The 20,339-nt window shown below is 39.6% G+C and overlaps 2 protein-coding genes across 2 annotated transcripts; both read left to right on the top strand.

Moving 5' to 3' along the window:
* The first annotated feature begins 1,367 nt into the window (after positions 1-1,367).
* LOC102799627 (dehydrogenase/reductase SDR family member 11-like) lies at positions 1,368-14,162 on the top strand. The gene is made up of 7 exons (XM_087851083.1): positions 1,368-1,610; positions 10,891-11,100; positions 11,366-11,460; positions 12,553-12,682; positions 12,825-12,917; positions 13,003-13,068; positions 13,192-14,162. The coding sequence occupies exons 1-7, from the start codon at positions 1,479-1,481 to the stop codon at positions 13,219-13,221; spliced, it is 756 nt and encodes a 251-aa protein (XP_087707209.1). The 5' UTR covers positions 1,368-1,478; the 3' UTR covers positions 13,222-14,162.
* A 164-nt stretch (positions 14,163-14,326) lies between these two features.
* LOC102799907 (dehydrogenase/reductase SDR family member 11-like) lies at positions 14,327-19,659 on the top strand. Its single transcript, XM_006801503.3, has 7 exons — positions 14,327-14,618; positions 15,570-15,779; positions 17,114-17,208; positions 18,876-19,005; positions 19,125-19,217; positions 19,316-19,381; positions 19,497-19,659. The coding sequence occupies exons 1-7, from the start codon at positions 14,391-14,393 to the stop codon at positions 19,524-19,526; spliced, it is 852 nt and encodes a 283-aa protein (XP_006801566.3). The 5' UTR covers positions 14,327-14,390; the 3' UTR covers positions 19,527-19,659.
* The last annotated feature ends 680 nt before the right edge of the window (positions 19,660-20,339 follow it).

Genomic DNA, 20,339 nt, shown 5'->3' with positions numbered 1-20,339 from the left:
CCTAAAACATTAAGAATCAGAATACTTTCTTAATCCCTAAGGATATTATGTGGGTTACAGTTCCTCCAAGAAGAAATGGTAAAAATAGTAACAGTAACAGACTAAACTCCAAACAATATATACAATAATATAATATTAATTAGTCAGTGTCAGTTGTTGATTTGTCCTGTTCTCATTGTATGACAAAGTATGATGTCTGTTTAGTAGCCGTTTGCATACTATGCATACTCTCTCCCTCTTCATATGTATGTGTGTGTGTGTGGGGGGGGGGGGCCGCCAGAGGGGGTGTTCGCCCAGGGCGCCTAACAGGCTAGGACCGCCACTGGTTGCAATTCATCATCCATTATAACTCTGCAAACCTGACTCTGTGTAAAAGTTCATCTCATCAGTTGGTGCACAAAAATGGCCATTTAAAGTTTTCATTGTTACAACAGGGTTTCTGTATCCAATATAATAACAATGTTTGATGTAGTTTTTTATTTTACATGGGTTATTTATGGAAGCTTGTTTGTAACAACCCCCCCCCCCCCCCCCCCCCCAAAAAAAACAAAAAACAAAAAACAAAACAAAACAAAACAAAACAAAACAAAAAAACCTTTCATGATCAAAAATTCAACTTCCTCAGAAGTTTTTAATTTGCGAGTCACAATTCTGGTATAAAGTATTACCAAATCACGCCTTCTTTCCTTCTTGGTTGTTGAGCTATGAAATGCTGATGACCTTCACAAGTTTTCCATTTCTGCAAAATGGAAGGACTCATACTAAAAAAGCATTTCCCCCTGAAAATTAAATGTCTCTTTGCTGCTGTATAGAGCATGACTGAGGAATTATTGACTCTTCCCATATTGTCTCTAATCTTAGCGAGGAAATCCTTAACAGAGGCCGAATGGTCACAAATACTTAATATTATACAGAATGTTACAAATTAATTAGCTCACTAACTTCAGTTTTTATTGTGGCAGTCATGTCAAGGTAGTTGTCCCCGGCAGAATTTGTTTCCCCTGCGTTGAGCACAGGCTTGGTTGTCCAAATCACAGACAAACAATATAAACACAAAAAAAATGTTTATTTTACATGCCTGAATGTGCACAAAATAGGTTTAAATGTTACACAAATTTCTTCAAGTCATAGGTTGTTCCATATAATGTCACTTTTTGCTTGATGCAATGTGCATAAAGTTAAAAGATTAAAAATAATAAAACCAAATTTTAAAAGAGGATTTTTCAAGTGATCCAATTTTAGATGGATTATGCGGGGAAAAAGTAACTGGATAACCTTCTTGGAGAAGTAATCAGTAATTAGTAACTACTTACTATTTTCAAGTAATTTGGTTGGAATGGAGGCGGAGTCAACGGGATCCGTTCTCCCTACCTGGTGCGCGCTCAGACGCAGAGGAAACTAATTCTGTCGGGGATATCTATCTTGGCACGTCCCTCTCTTCATACTTTTGGTGCGTGAGCTGGTTACGACTGTATGTGATGGAGCGCTGGCGGGGCAGAGTGGCTCTGGTGACCGGAGCCTCGGTCGGCATTGGGGCGGCTATAGCCGTGGAGCTGGTCCGACTCGGTATGAAAGTGGTGGGCTGCGCGAGAGATGTTGGAAAAATACAGGTTTGTTCTGAAGTGAAAGACTCATATAATTTTTGATATGCAAATCATTTTTAATTATGTCAGAATGAAAACTCAGACTTTCTGCGAGAGTGCAAAGTATATTTTACACAAGATCTTCCAGCTGTGTCAGGCTGGTAGTTTTATTTAACTGTAATTAAACCTGTTTTACAACAGGTCAGTCATTGTCGCACGGCAATACAGACTGTGTGTAAAACTTGATTATTGATAGATGATCAATAGATTCATTGATAGATGTGGCACAACACTTTCAATTTCAATTTATTCGATTACAGAAAAAGAAGGCTAGACACCACTGAACTGATGACAAACATCTGAATTTCAGTTTTATTTTTATTTTAAGACTTTTCATCGCCACTTTACGGTAACATACTGGCGTCACTGTTGCCAGCGTCACACCGTGACGCCGTGTTACGGTAGCTTACCGTTCTGCAGGATGATACCGTTTTTTGCTGGTGTGGTATAATACTCTTGGACAAATTATGGTAACGCACCGTAGCCTTTTTTACGGTATCTCACTGGCGACAGTGGCGCCAGTGAGATACCGTTATGTCGTTATGTCGTAAATTACGTCAACAAAGTAACATCATACTGTGATTAAGAAATTGGTATACTACCGTTTATTCACGTTATGTCACTGTAAGCCCGCTGCAAGGTAATAAACTGCAATATATTAACCACTAACTTACCGTTATCACGCATCATCAGTACCAAAAATATTCATCTCTGCTAGAGGACACCGTGTCCCAACAGGCGGTCATTTACTGTTTAACAGGTTGTAATTGACCGTAATTTCAGTTAACAGTAACATACTGTAAGAGACTGGAGGGTTCCAAAAAATTGGATGGATAGATAGATAGACACACACACACACACACACACACACACACACACACACACACACACACAAAATATAATTAATGTGCTTTACACCACTTTATTTCAGTTCTGATTTTCCTCTGCAGAAATACACATTTCCAAAATCAAAAACTGAAAAGAACTGAAAACATATTTTCATTGAGGAAGCATTTGTTTTTACTAAACTATGTAATCCATTATTTTCTCAGATGGTTGTACAAACAATAACAATATTATGTCATATCCATATCATGGCAGACAACATATGCTCAAGTGTTGGGTTTTCTTAGTTATATTTTGTAAGGTCTTAAACCTACAATGTGAAGTGCCTTGGCATTCATTTTGTTGGCACCATACAAATAAACTGAATTGTAATGAATATAATATCAAGCCCCACACATCTGCCTTTATATACACTTTGTCCAAAATACTGTCTCACACCACCAAATCAATGCACAAAACAGGGTCCACAAGGACATGGATGAGTGTGTGTGGTGTGAAGGAACTTGACTGACCTGCACTGAACCCTGATCTTGCTTTGTGGACTGAGTTCATTGATTTGTAGGGTGAGCCAATGCATGTGACAATTTAAGTGTAAGTAGCTGAAATAATTTTTAACAAACGGGTAAAAGAAGGAAAAAAAATCAAAACTGTCACACTCAAAAAAAACTATTGGACAGAGACAGTGTCTTGCAAGATGGCAAGAGAGCTTGTCTTCATTGTTGTTCGTCTTGTGTAAATGTCCAGAAAGCATGGGCCATGGATTATCTGTGGAGACACAGGTAACAACACATTGTTCACTTAAATTATACAAGGAATTCACTAAAAACGGCAAAAACAGTTACCTAATTTGAAGTTCTCCACTCAAATTCAGTAAGTCGCTGGAGGAAAGTTGTGACATGAGGGTTAATCGCTTCACAGTGGTCCCAGTCTTTCTGCTTGTCCCAACCTTGGAGGTACATTTTGTTCCCTCTTCAGGGTTTATCTTTACAAAAAAACCTTAGAACATGCCATAATAAATAGTAACATACAGTAACATTGAGTTGTGATTTGAAATAATGAGTTACTTAGGGATAATTTATTCATCATCTATCACTATTAGCTAACTGTTCAAACATACCTCTGAATTAGTTCCAATGTTGCACACGCTGACTCAGGGGCGATTCTAGGATCAGAGCTTTGGGGATGCTGAGCACCCAGAGAGCTGCCCATCCAGGCAAGGTAAACTTTACTCATCACAATGAGACTTCTTCCCCGTCTCTGTCAGTCCCTGCATCCCTAAATGCCTCCAGTTGTCCCGAGTTCTCTCTGACTGTCTCCTTGGTGCATTTAAACCCCTGTTCCTCCCTGTCCTCATCGTCTGTTGTCTTCATCTCCATTATCAGTCATCATAATTTTACCCTCTCTGTGCAAGTCTGCAAATTTCTTTATTAAATCATAAGTTTCTTAAATTCATCAAGTCTCTCTGTGCCTGGGTCCTCGTCACAAAACATGACATCACTGTTTTGTACATTTTAACACAATTTAATCCCCACATTTTTGAAAGAATAGCAAAACACTTTTTTGAAAAGTCTGTAACAAAACCATCAAATCTGATCAAGGTAATTAAAATGCTGCCAAAGAAGAATGGATTGGAATAAAAAAAAATACATATCCTAACTTTAAAGTGTATGTATAATACAATACAGATACATAAAAAATACACTCCAAAAATAGAAGAGTCCTTGAAATATACAAAATATTATTAGAAAATGGAGACACTTGGCCTTTGGTACAATGTATACAATGTATGAAAATATCTTTACTGCAGATACTACTATGGCTCTGCAGATTTTTTCTTTTCTTTTAACCTATGTCGCCTCACCTTGAGGTTGGTAAATCTGTCTATCACATTTTGGTGGTCAAGTCTCTCACGCATCTCTTTCTCAACTGACATCACAGCCAGGTGCTGGAGTCTGCTTTGACCCATGGTCCTTCTCAGCCTGGTATGGAGCTGACTCAAGACACTAAAAGACCTTTCACAGCTACAGCTGCTAACTGGGTTTGTTAGGGCAACCTGAATAACAGTTTTCAGTTTGGGGAAGATCTGATTATCCAGAAGATTGTACAATGTTAACATATCTGGAATGGCACCAGCCTCACTCTTGAGCTTTATAAAGTCTTTGGCAACCGTGACTTTCTCTGACTGAAGCTCAATATGGTAATGCAGTGCCAGGGCTGACAACCCAGTTTGTTTTGCAGATTCTGTATAGCAGCTTTAATATAGGGAGAACACAACTTCCAGATTGTATGAGTTGTTTGTATTAGTTGTTTGTCTTTCTTTTTCTTTGCCAGTTTAACAGTTCCTGTTTTGCCTGTTAGTACTCCCTGTCTGTTTTCTTACCTGGTACTTCCTGATCTTGTACTTTGTCCTCATGTTCCCCTCTTTCCTCTCTCCCTCTTTGGACTGACAATCTGTACACACACACACACACAACAGGAGTTATAAGGTTAATGGGCATCCAGTCAGTTAGCTAGTTAGTACCTTGGGTTCAATATCGGCACATGCACATATGGCAAAATAACCAGTTTCTCTCATTACATTTAAAACAGGACAGTGGTAACAACAGCAGGTTACGGACAATGTTAAGTTTTAGATTTTAAATAGGCTGTATACATTTCAATGAGATCAACAGGGCAGTCAAATATCGCTAATTTTACTACAGAGCAAACATCGTCGGAAAACACGTTTTCAACTAGGGCTGCCACAAACAATTATTTTGATAGTCGACTAGTCACCGATTATTTTTGCAATTAGTCGACTAATCAGAGCATGCATCCATTGGATGTACAGCGTACAGCTTATTGCACCAGCATGCATCTGCTCTCATATAACTATCATTAGCTTACAGCTCTGTTTAAGGTATGTGCTAACTATATAATAATATAACGGGACACCGGAGTATATTCTCGAGCATCTCACACTTCTGATAATCAGTTGTCTGCTTGACGTTTATTCAGCTGTGTAAAAACTATAACTTTAATCTCAGCCTAACCGATTTACTCAGGAACAAATAAAATACTAAAAAAAGCCAAACAATAACATTTTTAAGTTATCTAAGTGACTTATATATGTTTAACCTGAGTAGCGAAAGACCGCAGTGGGTTTGAAAACCATTTGCCGGTGTTCTCACGGGCTCTAGTGAGCCTTGCCGCCGGCTAGCTATCAAGCTAGTGGGTAACAGACGTCTCCGAAAACGTCGGAGCGCTTTTGAAAATATGTGGTGTCTTGATAAACTGAGCAGATATTTGAGGTTTACACAGCTACATTCTCGCCTGAAAATATGCTAAACCTTTATTTTGTGACCCAGAAAGAATAATAAGAGTAATATTAAAACTAACTAGCTGCCGCCATTGTTGGAAACTGAGCTGGGCTGCGCTATGAATTCTGGGACACAGCTCCTTCTTCTTTTTCGGGGTTTAACGGCAGCTGGCATCCTTGTACATGCAGTGCTGCCATCTTCTGTTTCAGTCCGTTATTACACTCTTAAATTCTACTACTTGTTCCTGCGTCTTTTGTGATCTTACAAAGCTTCAAACCACGCGTCGACTATTAAATCAGTCGTCGATGATTTTGATAGTCGACGTAATCGTGACTAGTTGACTAATCGTGGCAGCCCTATTTTCAACACAGCAGGTTACCTGGTGTAATGTTTTGCAGTTAAAAAGAAACACGGTCTGACTCCTACCTAACTATATAAAGAGTAACTGAAAGTTAAATGCAGCCAATATGCCCTGTTTTAAGTCAGGCACTTCCACCTCCGCTCCGCTGCGTCTCAGCCACCATGCTCTGGCAGCAACGGCGCTAGAGCTAGTAGGAGAGAGCCGAACTGGAACAAACCATTTTGGGAGGGGGGAGGGGTTATCTATACTTTTGTTGTTAAAATGTTCCATCTCAATTAAGTACTGTATGCTTTTTATACTTTTAGTAGTGTGTCCCACAAACAGCAAATATTTTCAAAAAAAGTAAGACATCTTTGGGGGTGCTTTGATTCATTTTGGGGGTGCTGAAGCACCTCCAAGACTGGGCTAAAATCGCCCCTGTCTTCAGATATAATCCAATCAACCTTGCATTTAACCCGATTGAACATCCAGTTACCTCTGACTACTTCTAAGTTGCACATGTTAACGGTCTCATCATCACTCTGTGCTGCAGCGAACTGGATCTGTGGCACAGAATATATCACTTCATCCTCTTCTTAAAGTCAATAAAGAGAGAATTAACCTTATTCTTTAGTTTTGTGGGTGACTCAGTCTCTGGTATAACTTGTTTTACAATGATGCGGTGACTTACTCCAATTACATCATTACCCGTATCACATGAATCACAGTAGCTGATGATGCTCCAACCCAAATCTGTTCTCTGAGCGTACGGCTGGTTTTCTTCACCACATACGACCTCTCTGGGCATTAAGGCTTGTGTGCAGTTGTACCCTAACAGGAGTCCTATTTCACAGTCCAAAGGAGGGGCAATATGTTCAGCGAGATGCTCCAAATGTGACCATGCCCTTTCAGTGTCTGGAGTAGGAATATGACTACGATTAGCGGGTATAAAGTCCCGTGTGTAAACAACTGGTACAGTGAGTTTCTTCTTGGAAAACAGTCCTCTTATTTGCAGAGCTTCAAGTTTTGTGCATGGTACAGTGGTTTTCTTGGATGACATTGTAGATAGATTGAGCTTAACTTGAGTTTTGGTTGTGTCCAAGTTATTTGCTACTTCATTAAGAATAAATGAAGAAGCACTCTGTGTGTCCAGCAGAGCGTAGATCAGTACTTCTTTACTGGGCTCATTTTGTGTGGATACATAGACTGGGACTATTGCAGATGTCTGTGTGTTTTTACTTTCATGAGTCACTCTATTAGATGTGGTCTCATTGACTGTGTCTTGTGACTGTGTTACCTGATGCTGGGTTTCCTTCAGTTCACTTACTTGTTGCTCTTTAGGTGGTTCTTTCTTTGTCTCTTGTCTTTGTCTTTCTTCATGCAGGCATGTAGGATCCCGTTTTGAGCATGTGTTGCATGTCATCTTGTTGCAGTTCTTGGAGAGATGGCCACTATTTAAACAGCCAAAACATAATTTTTCACCTTGAATGAATTTGACTCTCTCAGCGACAGGTTTCTCAGTGAACTTACGACACTTGTGTAAGCCGTGTCCTGCTCTTTTACAAAACACACAAGAGACCATGCGTCTTTCAGTAGAGTTAGTTGTGAAGATTTTCACTGTATCTTGTCTCTTAGGAATGGATGTAGGTTGAGGTTTTGTCTTTGGTTGGTCAAAGTCACTTTGTCTTATGGCTTGGTATGATGTAATGGGATTACATGCGATACTTGCCTCCATTGACAGGAATGTTACAAAGTAACTGAAACGTGGGAATCTTTTGTGCTCCAGCTGGTACTCTGTAGCCTTTCGGTTCCACCTGTTACTTAACCAATCTGGTAGTTTAGCAGCAAGTCTTTGATTCTCAATGCCATCATTGAGAATGTTCAGATTCTCATTATTAGTCATTGCAGATTGGCAGCTTTGTAAAAAGTCCACAAACTTTCTTAGCTCTGCACTATCCTTTCCTGTGACCTTTGGCCAGGTGTGTAACTTGTCTCTAAAGGCCTTAGCAATGACAAAAGGCTCTCCATAACGTTCATTGAGCATATTCCATGCTGCCTCATATGAGTCTTCAGAGCCAATCAGAAAATAGCCATCTAAGGCTTCCTTAACACAGCCACCAACATACTTGTGTAGAAAAAATATCTTTTCGGCAGTGGGAATGTTCTTTCTCTCTATTAGAGTCTGAAAGGATGCCTTCCGATGCTTAAACTTAAGTGGATCCCCACTAAATACCGAGGGCTCTGGAATAGGCAGTCCATTAGCTGACATAGCTTCTGCCAAAACCTTTACAAGCTCACCTGTGCTCTCATAAGTGACATTTAACTCTCTTCGTGGTTGTAAGGGTTGATTAGCAGTATTCTTGGACTCTGTTACCTGTAAGTTTGCAGGGTTTAGAGTGACTCTTTCTTGCTTTACTGAAACGTAGTCTTCCTCATAAACTTGTAGTTTTGCCTGTGCTGCCTTGAGTCCTTTCAGATTTTCCAATCTTTCAATTTCTCTTCTTAAGTCTTCAACTGACCTTCTCCTTGCAGCACTTTCCTCTTGTCTCTTTATCACAGCCGCTTTCGCCTTTTCTCTTTGTAACTTGCGCTCAGTTTCCTCCTTTTCCTCTAGGAGACGTTGTGACATTGCAGCAGATGCTTGCTCTGCGGATATGCGTTTGTCTTCTTCTTCAAGCATTTGCATTCTTTCTCTGTACTTCTCTTGTTCTGTCATTATCTGAAGCACAGCCTTTGTGGCTTCATACTCTGCTGCAGCTTCTTGTCTTTAGGAGGAGGAACCATTAGAAAGAACTGTATTGGCTTTAAATGGACTATGAACTGAGACACTAACAGAGCTAGAGGATGTAAATATAGAGCCTGCATCAGGCCATACAATCTCCTCTTGAGTTCCTCCTTTAATGTGACATTTGATCTTCTGCAAAACTACTGTAGTCACTGATGTGCATTTGTCTAGCTTGGAACGCATATCATGAGGTGGTCCATCCATTGCTCTGTATTCATCATAAATATCATTAAGCTCGGCTGCTTCTCTTTGTACAACGTTCATGTGACCTTCAAGAATGTCAGGTGGATCTCCTTTTATAACAGATTTTTTCCACTTTGATTAATGCTTTCCATCTGTCATAAATACTGTCAAAGTGACATTGCAGCCCTTGTAACCTTTCTTTATGGAATTCTTTTCCCTTTTCTGTGAGCACGCGAGGCCTTTCACTTCTACGTTGCTCTATTTGCACTGTTTGCTCTAAAGAGGTTTCATCCACTTGCCTTGCAGCTTGTTCTGCACTGGGAGCTTCAATTTCTGTCTCATTTGTGTCTGACATTTTGATTTTCTTGTAATGCACTTATTTGTTGATCCAAAATCTCCTTTTAACTTGACTTGAGTAATGAATTGTGAACTTGGGTGCATTAATTCCCTTCTTGCTAACTTGTGATGCTGTTGTTGTCAGGCTTAACTCAGGTCCTTATTGTTTATTCCTCCTTGTGTCATCTTTCCAAACATGAACTTTAATGTCTGGCTTCTAGACATCTTTATGAAGAAGCAACTGTGAACTTGTGTGTCCATTAACATTTGCAGCAGCTTGGTCCTTGGTGCATTGGCATGATGTCACCACCAGGGGGCCGGGAATCATGCAGGTCCGAGTTCGACTATCACTTCTACCTCTTCTTAAAGTCAATAAAGAGTTCTTTTACTGATGGCATGAAGTTGGCTTTAATGTTAGTTGTAAGGTCTTGGGGTTGTTACAGCTTCACCTTGATCACAAACTACGCCACCGTCGAACTAAAACATAACATAAAATTCAATGAAATAGTAAGACGAGTGAAATAAAGACATAAAATGATCTATATAACATACAAACATACCTCGCTGGCTGACCCATGCTTTGAGGCAGAAATGAGCACTTTACAGATACTTTTAAGAAACAACTTTCTCTGAATTCTCTGTCAGTTGAGAAAGAGATGCGTGAGAGACTTGACCACCAAAATGTGATAGACAGATTTACCAACCTCAAGGTGAGGTGACATAGGTTAAAAGAAAAGAAAAAATCTGCAGAGCCATAGTAGTATCTGCAGTAAAGACCTTTTCATACTTTGTATACATTGTACCAAAGGCCAAGTGTCTCCATTTTCTAATAATATTTTGTATATTTCAAGGACTCTTCTATTTTTGGAGTGTATTTTTTATTTATCTGTATTGTATTATACATACACTTTAAAGTTAGGATATGTATTTTTTTTTATTCCAATCCATTCTTCTTTGGCAGCATTTTAATAACCTTGATCAGATTTGATGGTTTTGTTACAGACTTTTCAAAAAAGTGTTTTGTGGGGATTAAATTGTGTTAAAATGTACAAAACAGTGATGTCATGTTTTGTGACGAGGACCCAGGCACAGAGAGACTTGATGAATTTAAGAAACTTATGATTTAATAAAGAAATTTGCAGACTTGCACAGAGAGGGTAAAATTATGATGACTGATAATGGAGATGAAGACAACAGACGATGAGGACAGGGAGGAACAGGGGTTTAAATGCACCAAGGAGGCAGTCAGAGAGAACTCGGGACAACTGGAGGCATTTAGGGATGCAGGGACTGACAGAGATGGGGAAGAAGTCTCATTGTGATGAGTAAAGTTTACCTTGCCTGGATGGGCAGCTCTCTGGGTGCTCAGTACCCCCAAAGCTCTGATCCTAGAATCGCCCCTGATTCTTACCTTTCTAATCTTAAAGCTTATCATCTGCCATTTCCTTTTGGTTTCAGAAACTGGCAGCAGAGTGTCAAAGCGCCGGCCATCCTGGTGTTTTGATGCCTTTCAAGTGTGACTTGACCAAAGAGGAGGATATTCTGTCCATGTTTGCAGCGATCAAAAATCAGCACAAAGGCGTGGACGTGTGCATCAACAACGCTGGCTTGGCTCACCCAGAGCCGCTGCTAAATGGCAAAAGCAGCGGATGGAAGAACATGATGGACGTAAGAGCTCAGATATTTTAGAAAACATAATTATCTTGATTTAGACTTCAATAATATTTTGTGTGCGGTATGTGGAAATACATTCACTGGAATGTTTTCTTTGCAGAATATTGAATGAAATAAAATTATCACTTTTATGTAGCTCTAAATGTTGGGGAATTATTCTGTTACAGCAGCAAAACATCAAAAACAATTTAGCCCATTAAAATAATAATAATAATTATAATAATTTTTACTTTTTATATTTCTGCATGGTTTCTTGCAGGTAAACGTTCTTGCACTGAGCATCTGTGCACGTGAAGCTTATCAGTCAATGAAAGAGAGAAATGTGGATGATGGGCACATCATAAACATAAACAGGTGCAGTTTTATTTACTGATGATCAACGGCGGCCATGCCTGTGAAGTCTGATGATTTAAACATCTTTCAAATATCTTTGAATATAATCATGCTCAGATTCCGATTGAGATTATGAGCTTCTGTTGGTAACACTAATGGCAAACAAAGAACAATCAAAAGAACAAGATAAAATATACAAACAATAAGTTCACAGCGAACATGCAGACTTGAACAGAGAGGTTTTAAGTTGAGATTTCAACTGGGGGAGAGAACCAGTGTTTCTTATATCTGGAGGTAGAGAGTTCCACAGGCTGGGAGCAGAGCAGCTAAAAGCTCTGCTTCCCATGGTGCTGAGGGGGAAAGAAGGCAAGCTGGATAGAAGAAGAAGATCAAAGTGAGCGGGCAGAAGAGGTAGTGCTTGACAGGTCAGAAAGGTAAGGAGGAACAAGGTTATGAAGGGTCTTGAAGTTAATCAGAAGAAACTTGTATACCATTCAGAATTTCATAGGGAGCCAGTGACATTCCTGAAGGATATGGATGATGTGCTGGTATGCGGGCAGCGCAGTTTTGAACCAGTTGAAGCTTATGGAGGGATTTTTGGGGGAAACCATGCAAGAGAGAATTACAATAGACAGTGTGGGATGTAACTATACTATGATCAAGAAAGGATACAGACTGGGTGGAAAGAGAAGGATACAATCAGTCAGTGTTGCGTAGATGGAAATAGGCAGAACAAGTGAGATCATTAATGTGAGATTTATAGGATAGTGAGCTGTCTAGGATGATGCCACGACTCTTAACCTGAAGTGAATGGAAACTGTGAAGTTTTCAATAGTGAGAATGAAATGATTTGCCTTTATTCCTAATATTGGGAATAAATAGGCATATTTGTGCACATTTTTGTATATTCAATCCTGGAATTCAGTTCAGTAGATGAGTTTGAGGTGAGGAGGAAGAGGGTGACATTTTATTAAGATGCCAGTGGCGCGCACTCTTTTCATTTCTTTGGTAAAGAGGACTCCTCCTCCAAGGATAAAACACAGGTGTGATCCTGAAATCAGATAAAAAATATGTTGGTAAATGCTGACCTAGTGAAATGTTCTTCTGTTGTAGTGTGGGTGGACATCATGTCTATCCCTTTCCCGATTTACATTTCTACACGGGGACCAAGTTCGCTGTAACCGCGCTGACTGAGGGCCTGAGGCAGGAGCTGCGTGCAGAGAAAACTCATATCAGAGCCACGGTAAGGTTTTAAAGAACACTGATAAACCCAAAAAGTGCCCTTAAAACCAATATCAGCTGCTATGAGACACATTTACAATACTTTCCAAAGTTGACACACAATCACACTTCTTTTACCTTTGTTTTTGTTTTGTTATTTACAGAGCATTTCTCCTGGTTTAGTGGACACAGAATTTGCATCACGGCTCCACCCCGATGAACCTGAAAAAGTAGCTGCTCTGTACAGTGAATTTAGGGTATAATTATTAATCTCACAGTTTATAGATTGTTAATATGATTTCTCTGATAAAAGTTATCAAGCATTTTTCACTTCTCTGACAGCCTTTGGAACCAAAAGACATTGCCAGTGCTGTCACATACGTGCTCAGCGCCCCGCCTCATGTTCAGGTTTGTGGGTTTTCTCTTATTTTCAACTTTTTAAATGTTCACTTATTGAATTTAGCTCATTAATATTCTAAATATCACCAGATTACTCAAAATAAGATAATATTTCTATAACTTTCCTTTCAGGTTGGCGACATTAACTTTGAAGGTGTGTAGCTGGTATCACAGTGCAGGCACACAATCCAGCCTGCACAACAAAGTGGTGTGAACCTCCTGACTGCTCAACACTGCTCTCCATTTATCCTCTGCTAAGAAAAAATAAATAAAAACCACCAACCATTACTGAGCATACTCCTACGTGATCCTAAAATGATAAAAAGCCAAGTCAAAGTTGCATTTTTCATCAAAAAGAACTGTCAAAATGACTGTGAGAAAATGACCAAAATTTTTTCTAATGCGAACGAAGAAAGACTTGAGAATGTTTTTGTTCAATTCAGATGCACACTGACCTAACATGAAATTGAACACAACAGAATTAACAATAAACTGTTCTTCATGAAGAACCAGCCATGATTTAAATTCCATACATCAGTATTGCCATGTTTATACCAGTGTTATCTTAATATGAGTAAAGTGTTTGTTTTTAAAATGCAATTAAAAGGAAAGTTCAATAAGTCACAGTAAAAAGCATGAAACAAGAGAAAATCACGACTCTGAAAATGCAGAGAGGCGCTGAGCACATATTATGATGGCACTGGCAACATCTGTTTTTTTCTAGAAGCTATCAGAGAAGAGAAAGCATGTATGTCAGTCTACAGACAAACTCAACATGTCTTTTCTCCACAACTGTTCCTAAAAGAGAAATCCAATTTAAAATACTCCAACTGCTGCAACTAATACTACTGCCACAAATAATAATAAATAAAGTTAATGATAATGAGGTTTTTTCTGCTGTGTCGTGCTGAGATGACACCAAGAAACTGGGCCAGCAGGCAGTTTATGTTACTCTATAACCGAGTTGCAATTCATCATCCATTATAACTCTGTACACATGACTCTGTGTCAAAGTTCATTTTTATCAGTATAATTATGTAACAATGTTTGGTGTAGTTTTTTTTATTTTATATGGATCGTTTATGTAAGTTTGTTTCTACCCTAACCTAATTCTAACTAAGTAACAAGGTAACTATTTACTTTTAAAAATAAGTAATCAGTAATTAGTAACTACTTACTATTTTCAAGTAACTTGACCAACACTGCTGATAACACATGAGAACAATAAACGTATCATTTTACCACAAACCCACAAACTGAACAGTAATGTAACGACACTCGTCTTTAGGTTTTTGACAGTTCGTCACTGTTTCTACGTCTAGTTGGTTGGAATGGAGGCGGAGTCAACGGGATCCGTTCTCCCTACCTGCTGCGTGCTCCCGACTCAGAGGAAACTATTTCTGTCGGGAATATCTATCTTGTCAGTGATGGAGCGCTGGCGGGGCAGAGTGGCTCTGGTGACCGGAGCCTCGGTCGGGATTGGGGCGGCTGTAGCCGTGGAGCTGGTCCGGCTCGGTATGAAAGTGGTGGGCTGCGCCAGGGACGTGGGGAAAATACAGGTTTGCTCTGAAATAACAAACTGGATTTCAGAAGAGAAACACTTAATGTAAAACTCTAATGCAAAGGACTTTTTAATGTTATGCAAATATGCAGTTATGTAGCTCTGTCAAGCGGACATCATATAATGGCTGTCAAGCGACAGACTTTTTGTTTTACAATAAATAATTTATGCTGTACATATTGGTCAATATGCATGGGTAAAATGAGCTGCACAATACCAGATCAGACATAATATCTTACATACATTAAAAAAACAGTTAAAAACTTTACTGTTTAAACAAGCTTTCTGTTGACCAATGCTTTTTACATTTTTATATTTTTAATTTACATTTAAACTCTATATTGTGTATATTGTGCATTTTGCTATTTATCGTACTGTTTATTTTAATCTCTGTGTGCAGCGCTTTGACTACCTGTCTATGAAAAGCGCTTAATAAATAAACTTTACTTACTTACTTTACTTACTTACATACTGATGAGTTGTGTAAATCCACAAAGAGCAGTGAACCTCGGGTCAACAGCCACAGCACAGGTCAGCTGATCACAGCCTGTAGAGAAAAAAATCTGCCGGAGCTCTCAATAGAGCCTATTGTGACTCTTGATTCATTTCCTCACACTCCTATAACCACTACAGTGATCTTAGGGTTCTCACATCTGCAAATCCCATTTTAGCCCCTGACTATACTCATATATTCATTGTTTTCATTCCCATGTCTAATTTTGCTATTATGTTGGAGTTGTACAAGGTTAAGTTTCCTTTGCAAAATAATTGAAATGTCCTTATCTTCTTACTTTTATGCTTTGAATTCATTTCAGAGCCTGGAAAATTTCTCTTTTATCTTAGTAAAGAAGTTTAATCGATAATTCAACTTTTACCAGAGTATTTTTACCACAAGAATCTGAATGCGATGGTGATTATGAAGGTATCATCTTTTGCTTTTTGTTTTCAGAAACTGGCAGCAGAGTGTCAGAGCGCCGGCCACCCTGGTGTTTTGGTGCCTTTCAAGTGTGACTTGAGCAAAGAGGAGGAGATTCTGTCCATGTTCGCCGCAATCAAGGAGCAGCACAAAGGCGTGGATGTGTGCATCAACAATGCTGGCTTGGCTCATCTAGAGGCACTGCTAAATGGCAAAACCAGTGCCTGGAAAAACATGTGGGATGTAAGAGTTATTTTGGAAAAAAACTTGTCCTGGTTGGTATGCAGTAATATGTTGTTGTGTACAGTGTTGGGAAGGTTACTTTTAAAATGTATCCCATTACAGAATACAGAATACATGCCCCAAAATGTATTCTGTAACGTATTCCGTTACGTTACTCAATGACAGTAACGTATTCTGAATACTTTGGATTACTTAATATATTATCATGCTGTTTACAACTACATGAATGTACTATTGCTGTGATTTATTACTGTTACTGAAGGTCCGCGTCTCCGAACCTTAGTAAAGGGACCTCTGACTAATACAGCGGGTTCCGTGTCGGCTTGTAGCCGAAAACTAGCTTTACTTTGTTGTCTGGGTCAACTTTTCTTGCCAGAGACAGAGAGAGGCGTTGAAAGGCTGCTCCAACGGAACTTATTGTTTTTGGAGGAAAACATGAACACAGTGTACAGTCGAGTCTTAATAGCTTACTTACAACTGGGCTCGTCAGGCACTCTTCTTGGCTGCAGTGGTTATTATTATATTTACATGCTTCCAGCTCCCGTTTTTGCTCGATGACTGCTGTACTTTTCCACTATCCTTTTTCTCCCTCCTCTTGCTCACACATAACACATAACGTGTATGGCGGTCCATTCTCCTTGCAACACGGACTACACTGCCCATGATGCTACATTCTTTAGAGCTATGCTTGTAGCATTCTGCCTGTTAGTTTAGCACAACAACAACAACAACAAAAAGGCCTCTCTCACCCAGGAAACACACAGTGGCAGAGAGAGAGAGAGCAACGCCCTGTAACCATGGCAACCGTAACGCTGCTGCCTGGAACAACAGAACATAACTGTCAAACAAAACCCAAACAGTCCTGACCTGCGACAATATGAAACAGGAAAGTACCGCCGTGTAATCCATTTATTTCAACAAAGTAACTGTATTCTAAATACCACCTTTTTAAACGGTAACTGTAACGGAATACAGTTACTCATATTTTGTATTTTAAATACGTAACGGCGGTACATGTATTCCGTTACTCCCCAACACTGGTTGTGTACTATATATTAAAGTATTTAAAGGAATGGTTAATTGGAAATACTAAAATGGCCCATAGGTGTAAATGCGGGAGCGAATGTGAGTGTGAATGATTGTCTCTGTCTGTGTGTTAGTCCTGCGACAGACTGGCGACCTGTCCAGGGTGTACCCTGCCTCTTGCCCTAAGACAGCTGGGATAGGCTCCAGCGCCCCCTGTGACCCTGAAAGAAGATAAGCAGAAGTGAATGGATGGATGGATGATTCCAAAAATGTTCTTTACTGTTTATTTCACTGCTGGTTTCTTACAGGTGAATGTTCTTGCACTGTGTATCTGTGCACGTGAAGCTTATCAGTCAATGAAAGAGAGAAATGTGGACGATGGGCACATCATAAACATAAACAGGTGCAGTTTTATTTTATTGATGGACAGTGATGGGTATGCTTGTTAAGTTTATTGATTTAATCATAATACAAATATCTTATGATTCAGTCATTCTTTTGGCAACTCTGCACAATGGACTTTTTTCACAGCACACATTTGATCTCCCCATTTAAGAACCTCACTATAGCCAGTAAAGGCAATTAAAAATGTCAATAACAGTATCCTAAAACCATAAGTGACATCTTAATATCACTTTCATTGGACAGCTATCAGTTCAGAACTAAAAGATTTTGAGTTTACTGTGAAAATCATCAAAGAAAAAATGCAGGCCAACCAAATCAAATTAATACATAAATAAGTAATAAATCCGAGCTTCTCTTGGTAGGCACTAAATCAACATTATCCAGAACCAACAGTTTCTCTGTTACTATCAATAACTCGCCGGTCTTCGTTTCTTCCTCTGGGAAAAGCTTGGGTGTCATCCTCGACAGTACTCTCTCTTTCAATTCACACATTAACAATGTCACTCGGTTTGCATATTTTCAATTGTGCAACATTAATCGTCTCCGTCCTTTTCTCACCCTACATGCCGCTGCCATTCTTGTCCATAGCCTTGTTACTTCCCGGATTGATTATTGTAATTCACTTCTTTTTGGTCTTACTCAAAAATCCATCCACAAGCTCCAACGCGTCCAGAACTCTGCTGCTCGTATTATCACCAGGACCCCATCTATCCACCGCATCACTCCTGTCCTGCAGCAGCTTCATTGGCTCCCGGTCAAATATCGTATCAATTTCAAAATACTCTTGTACACATTTAAGGCTATTAATTATCTCTCTTTTCCATATCTCTCTGATCTGGTTCAGATCGCCACCCCATCTCGATGTCTGAGATCTTCTTCTTCCCTTTCTCTCTCTGTCCCCTCCCCCCGTCTTGCCACCATGGGGAGCAGGGCTTTCAGCTGCTCTGCTCCTCGACTCTGGAATTCCCTACCTCCTGATTTAAGAAATATCTCTTCCTTCTCTCTCTTTAAGTCCCAACTCAAAACTCACTTGTTCAAAATAGCTTATCCCACATAACTTCTCCACTCTGCTATTTTAAATTTGTTTTATGTCTTATGCTTTTGTGATTGTGTAAACTGCTTGCTTTTATGTTGCTTTTCTTAATCTACCATGTACAGTGTCCTTGAGTATTCTGAAAGGCGCTTTCAAATAAAATGTATTATTAGTAGTGGTAGTATTATAACTACGTGATTATAAATTATATAGAAACTGTTAAGTTACAGCACAACAGCATGGTGATGCATTGGTTAACACTGTTATCTCACAACTTCTGGGTTCAAATCCAGCATCTGGCCAGTGTCTTTCTCTGTGTAGTTTGCATCTTCTCCCTGTGTCTGCAGGAGTTCTCACTTTCCCACATAGTCCAAAGACATGCAGTTAGTTGGGTTAGTTTAGTTGAATCGTGTCTGTGTCTCTGTGTTAGCCCTGTGACAGACTTGGAACCTGTCCAGGCTGTACCCGAGGCTCCAGAACCCCGAATTAGATAAGCAGAAAAAAAGAGAGGGATGTTAAACTATATAGTAGCTGTTGCCATTGTTGTTGTAACACTAAGGCCTGAGATCAAATCAGAATATGTTGGTAAATGCTGATTTGATTAGCAGCTTGTAAATATCCTTCTGTTGCAGTGTGTGCGGTCATCAAGTGCTTCCTAATGCTGACACACATTTCTACACCGCCACCAAGTATGCTGTAACTGCCCTGACTGAGGGCCTGAGGCAGGAGCTGCGTGCAGAAAACACTCATATCCGGGCCACAGTAAGCCTTTGAAAGACACTGTAACCAGCTCCAAAGTACCTTTAACACTAATGTCAGCTGTTATGAGATGCACACAGAGTACTTCTTGAAGAATCCTCATTAATAATGTCATTTTGCAGAGCATTTCTCCTGGCTTTGTGAAGACAGAATTTGCATCACGCCTCTACAGAGATAATTATGATAAAGCAGCTGCTTTATACACTATATACAAGGTAAAATTATTATTCCTTTATTTCCTACAATTCCTACAGAATTGTTGATGTGATTATTCGGCTAAAATTTTATTAAGCACTTTTAACTTCTTTGATAGCCTCTGGAAGCAAAAGACATTGTCAGTGCCATCACATATGTGCTCAGTGCCCCTCCTCATGTTCAGGTTTGAGATTTTCTCATATTTTCATCTTTTTTGTGACCTTTTGAATGTTTGTCTTTTGCATTTTAAATATTAACAGTTTAGTCATAAGATAACATTCATCTATCTTTTCTTTCAGATTGGGGAGATTTTGCTTGAAGGTCTGTAGCAGGTGTCATGCAACTTGGCCGTGAGACCCATCCCTATCTTTACATCAAAGTAGTGTGACTGGCTCTCCTTACTTCTCAACACTTCAGATTGTAATCAGTTCATAGAAGGATAAAATAAAGGAAACTCATCCAGCTGTTTTCTGTCTAATTGTCTTCTTATCAAAGGCCCCTGTGATACCTTTTTACAAGCGTCCTACTGGCCAACTCCAGGAATGTCCATAAAAACAATTTGATTAATGACAGCTTCCTTCTTATTGTAACAGATCTCAGTTGCTGGATAGTATTTAAGCTCTAAGAGTATTTTTACTGTTGAGCAGGTGTTCATTTCATCTGGTTAGAACTAGAGATGGACCGATCCGATATTACGTATCGGTATCGGTCCGATACTGACGTAAATTACTGGATCGGATATCGGAGGGAAATAAAAAAATGTAATCCGATCCATTAAATATAAAAAAAGCACCTCACAAAACTTGCGACACAGCGTAACTCGGCTCATAACTGTAGCACGTCGGAGCAGTGTGCTCATGTGATAGAGCGGCTGTGTGTATTTGGAGCCTCGCTACCAAACCAGCGTTTCATCTCCAAGAAAGTTATCCCACAGAGAAGTGAAGCAAGTGTGTAAGTTCATCTCTGAATTTTTGTAAAGCATTCCCGCGTTAAGCTTAACAACCGATACCTTGAGCGACTGCCTCTTCTTGCTGCTACTTCGGCTTTTCTGTCGCGACTCCATCTCACTTGTTTATTTTTGGCCCACTTCGCACCAGAAAGAGGAAACCAGCGGCTGAACAACAGCAGCACGTTTAAGCTTG

Source organism: Neolamprologus brichardi, chromosome 14, assembly GCF_056152115.1.
Source record: "Neolamprologus brichardi isolate AB-2024 chromosome 14, ASM5615211v1, whole genome shotgun sequence".
NCBI classification, from domain to species: domain Eukaryota; kingdom Metazoa; phylum Chordata; class Actinopteri; order Cichliformes; family Cichlidae; genus Neolamprologus; species Neolamprologus brichardi.
Note: the sequence above shows the minus strand (reverse complement) of the source record. Positions and strands in the feature narration are given on the sequence as shown.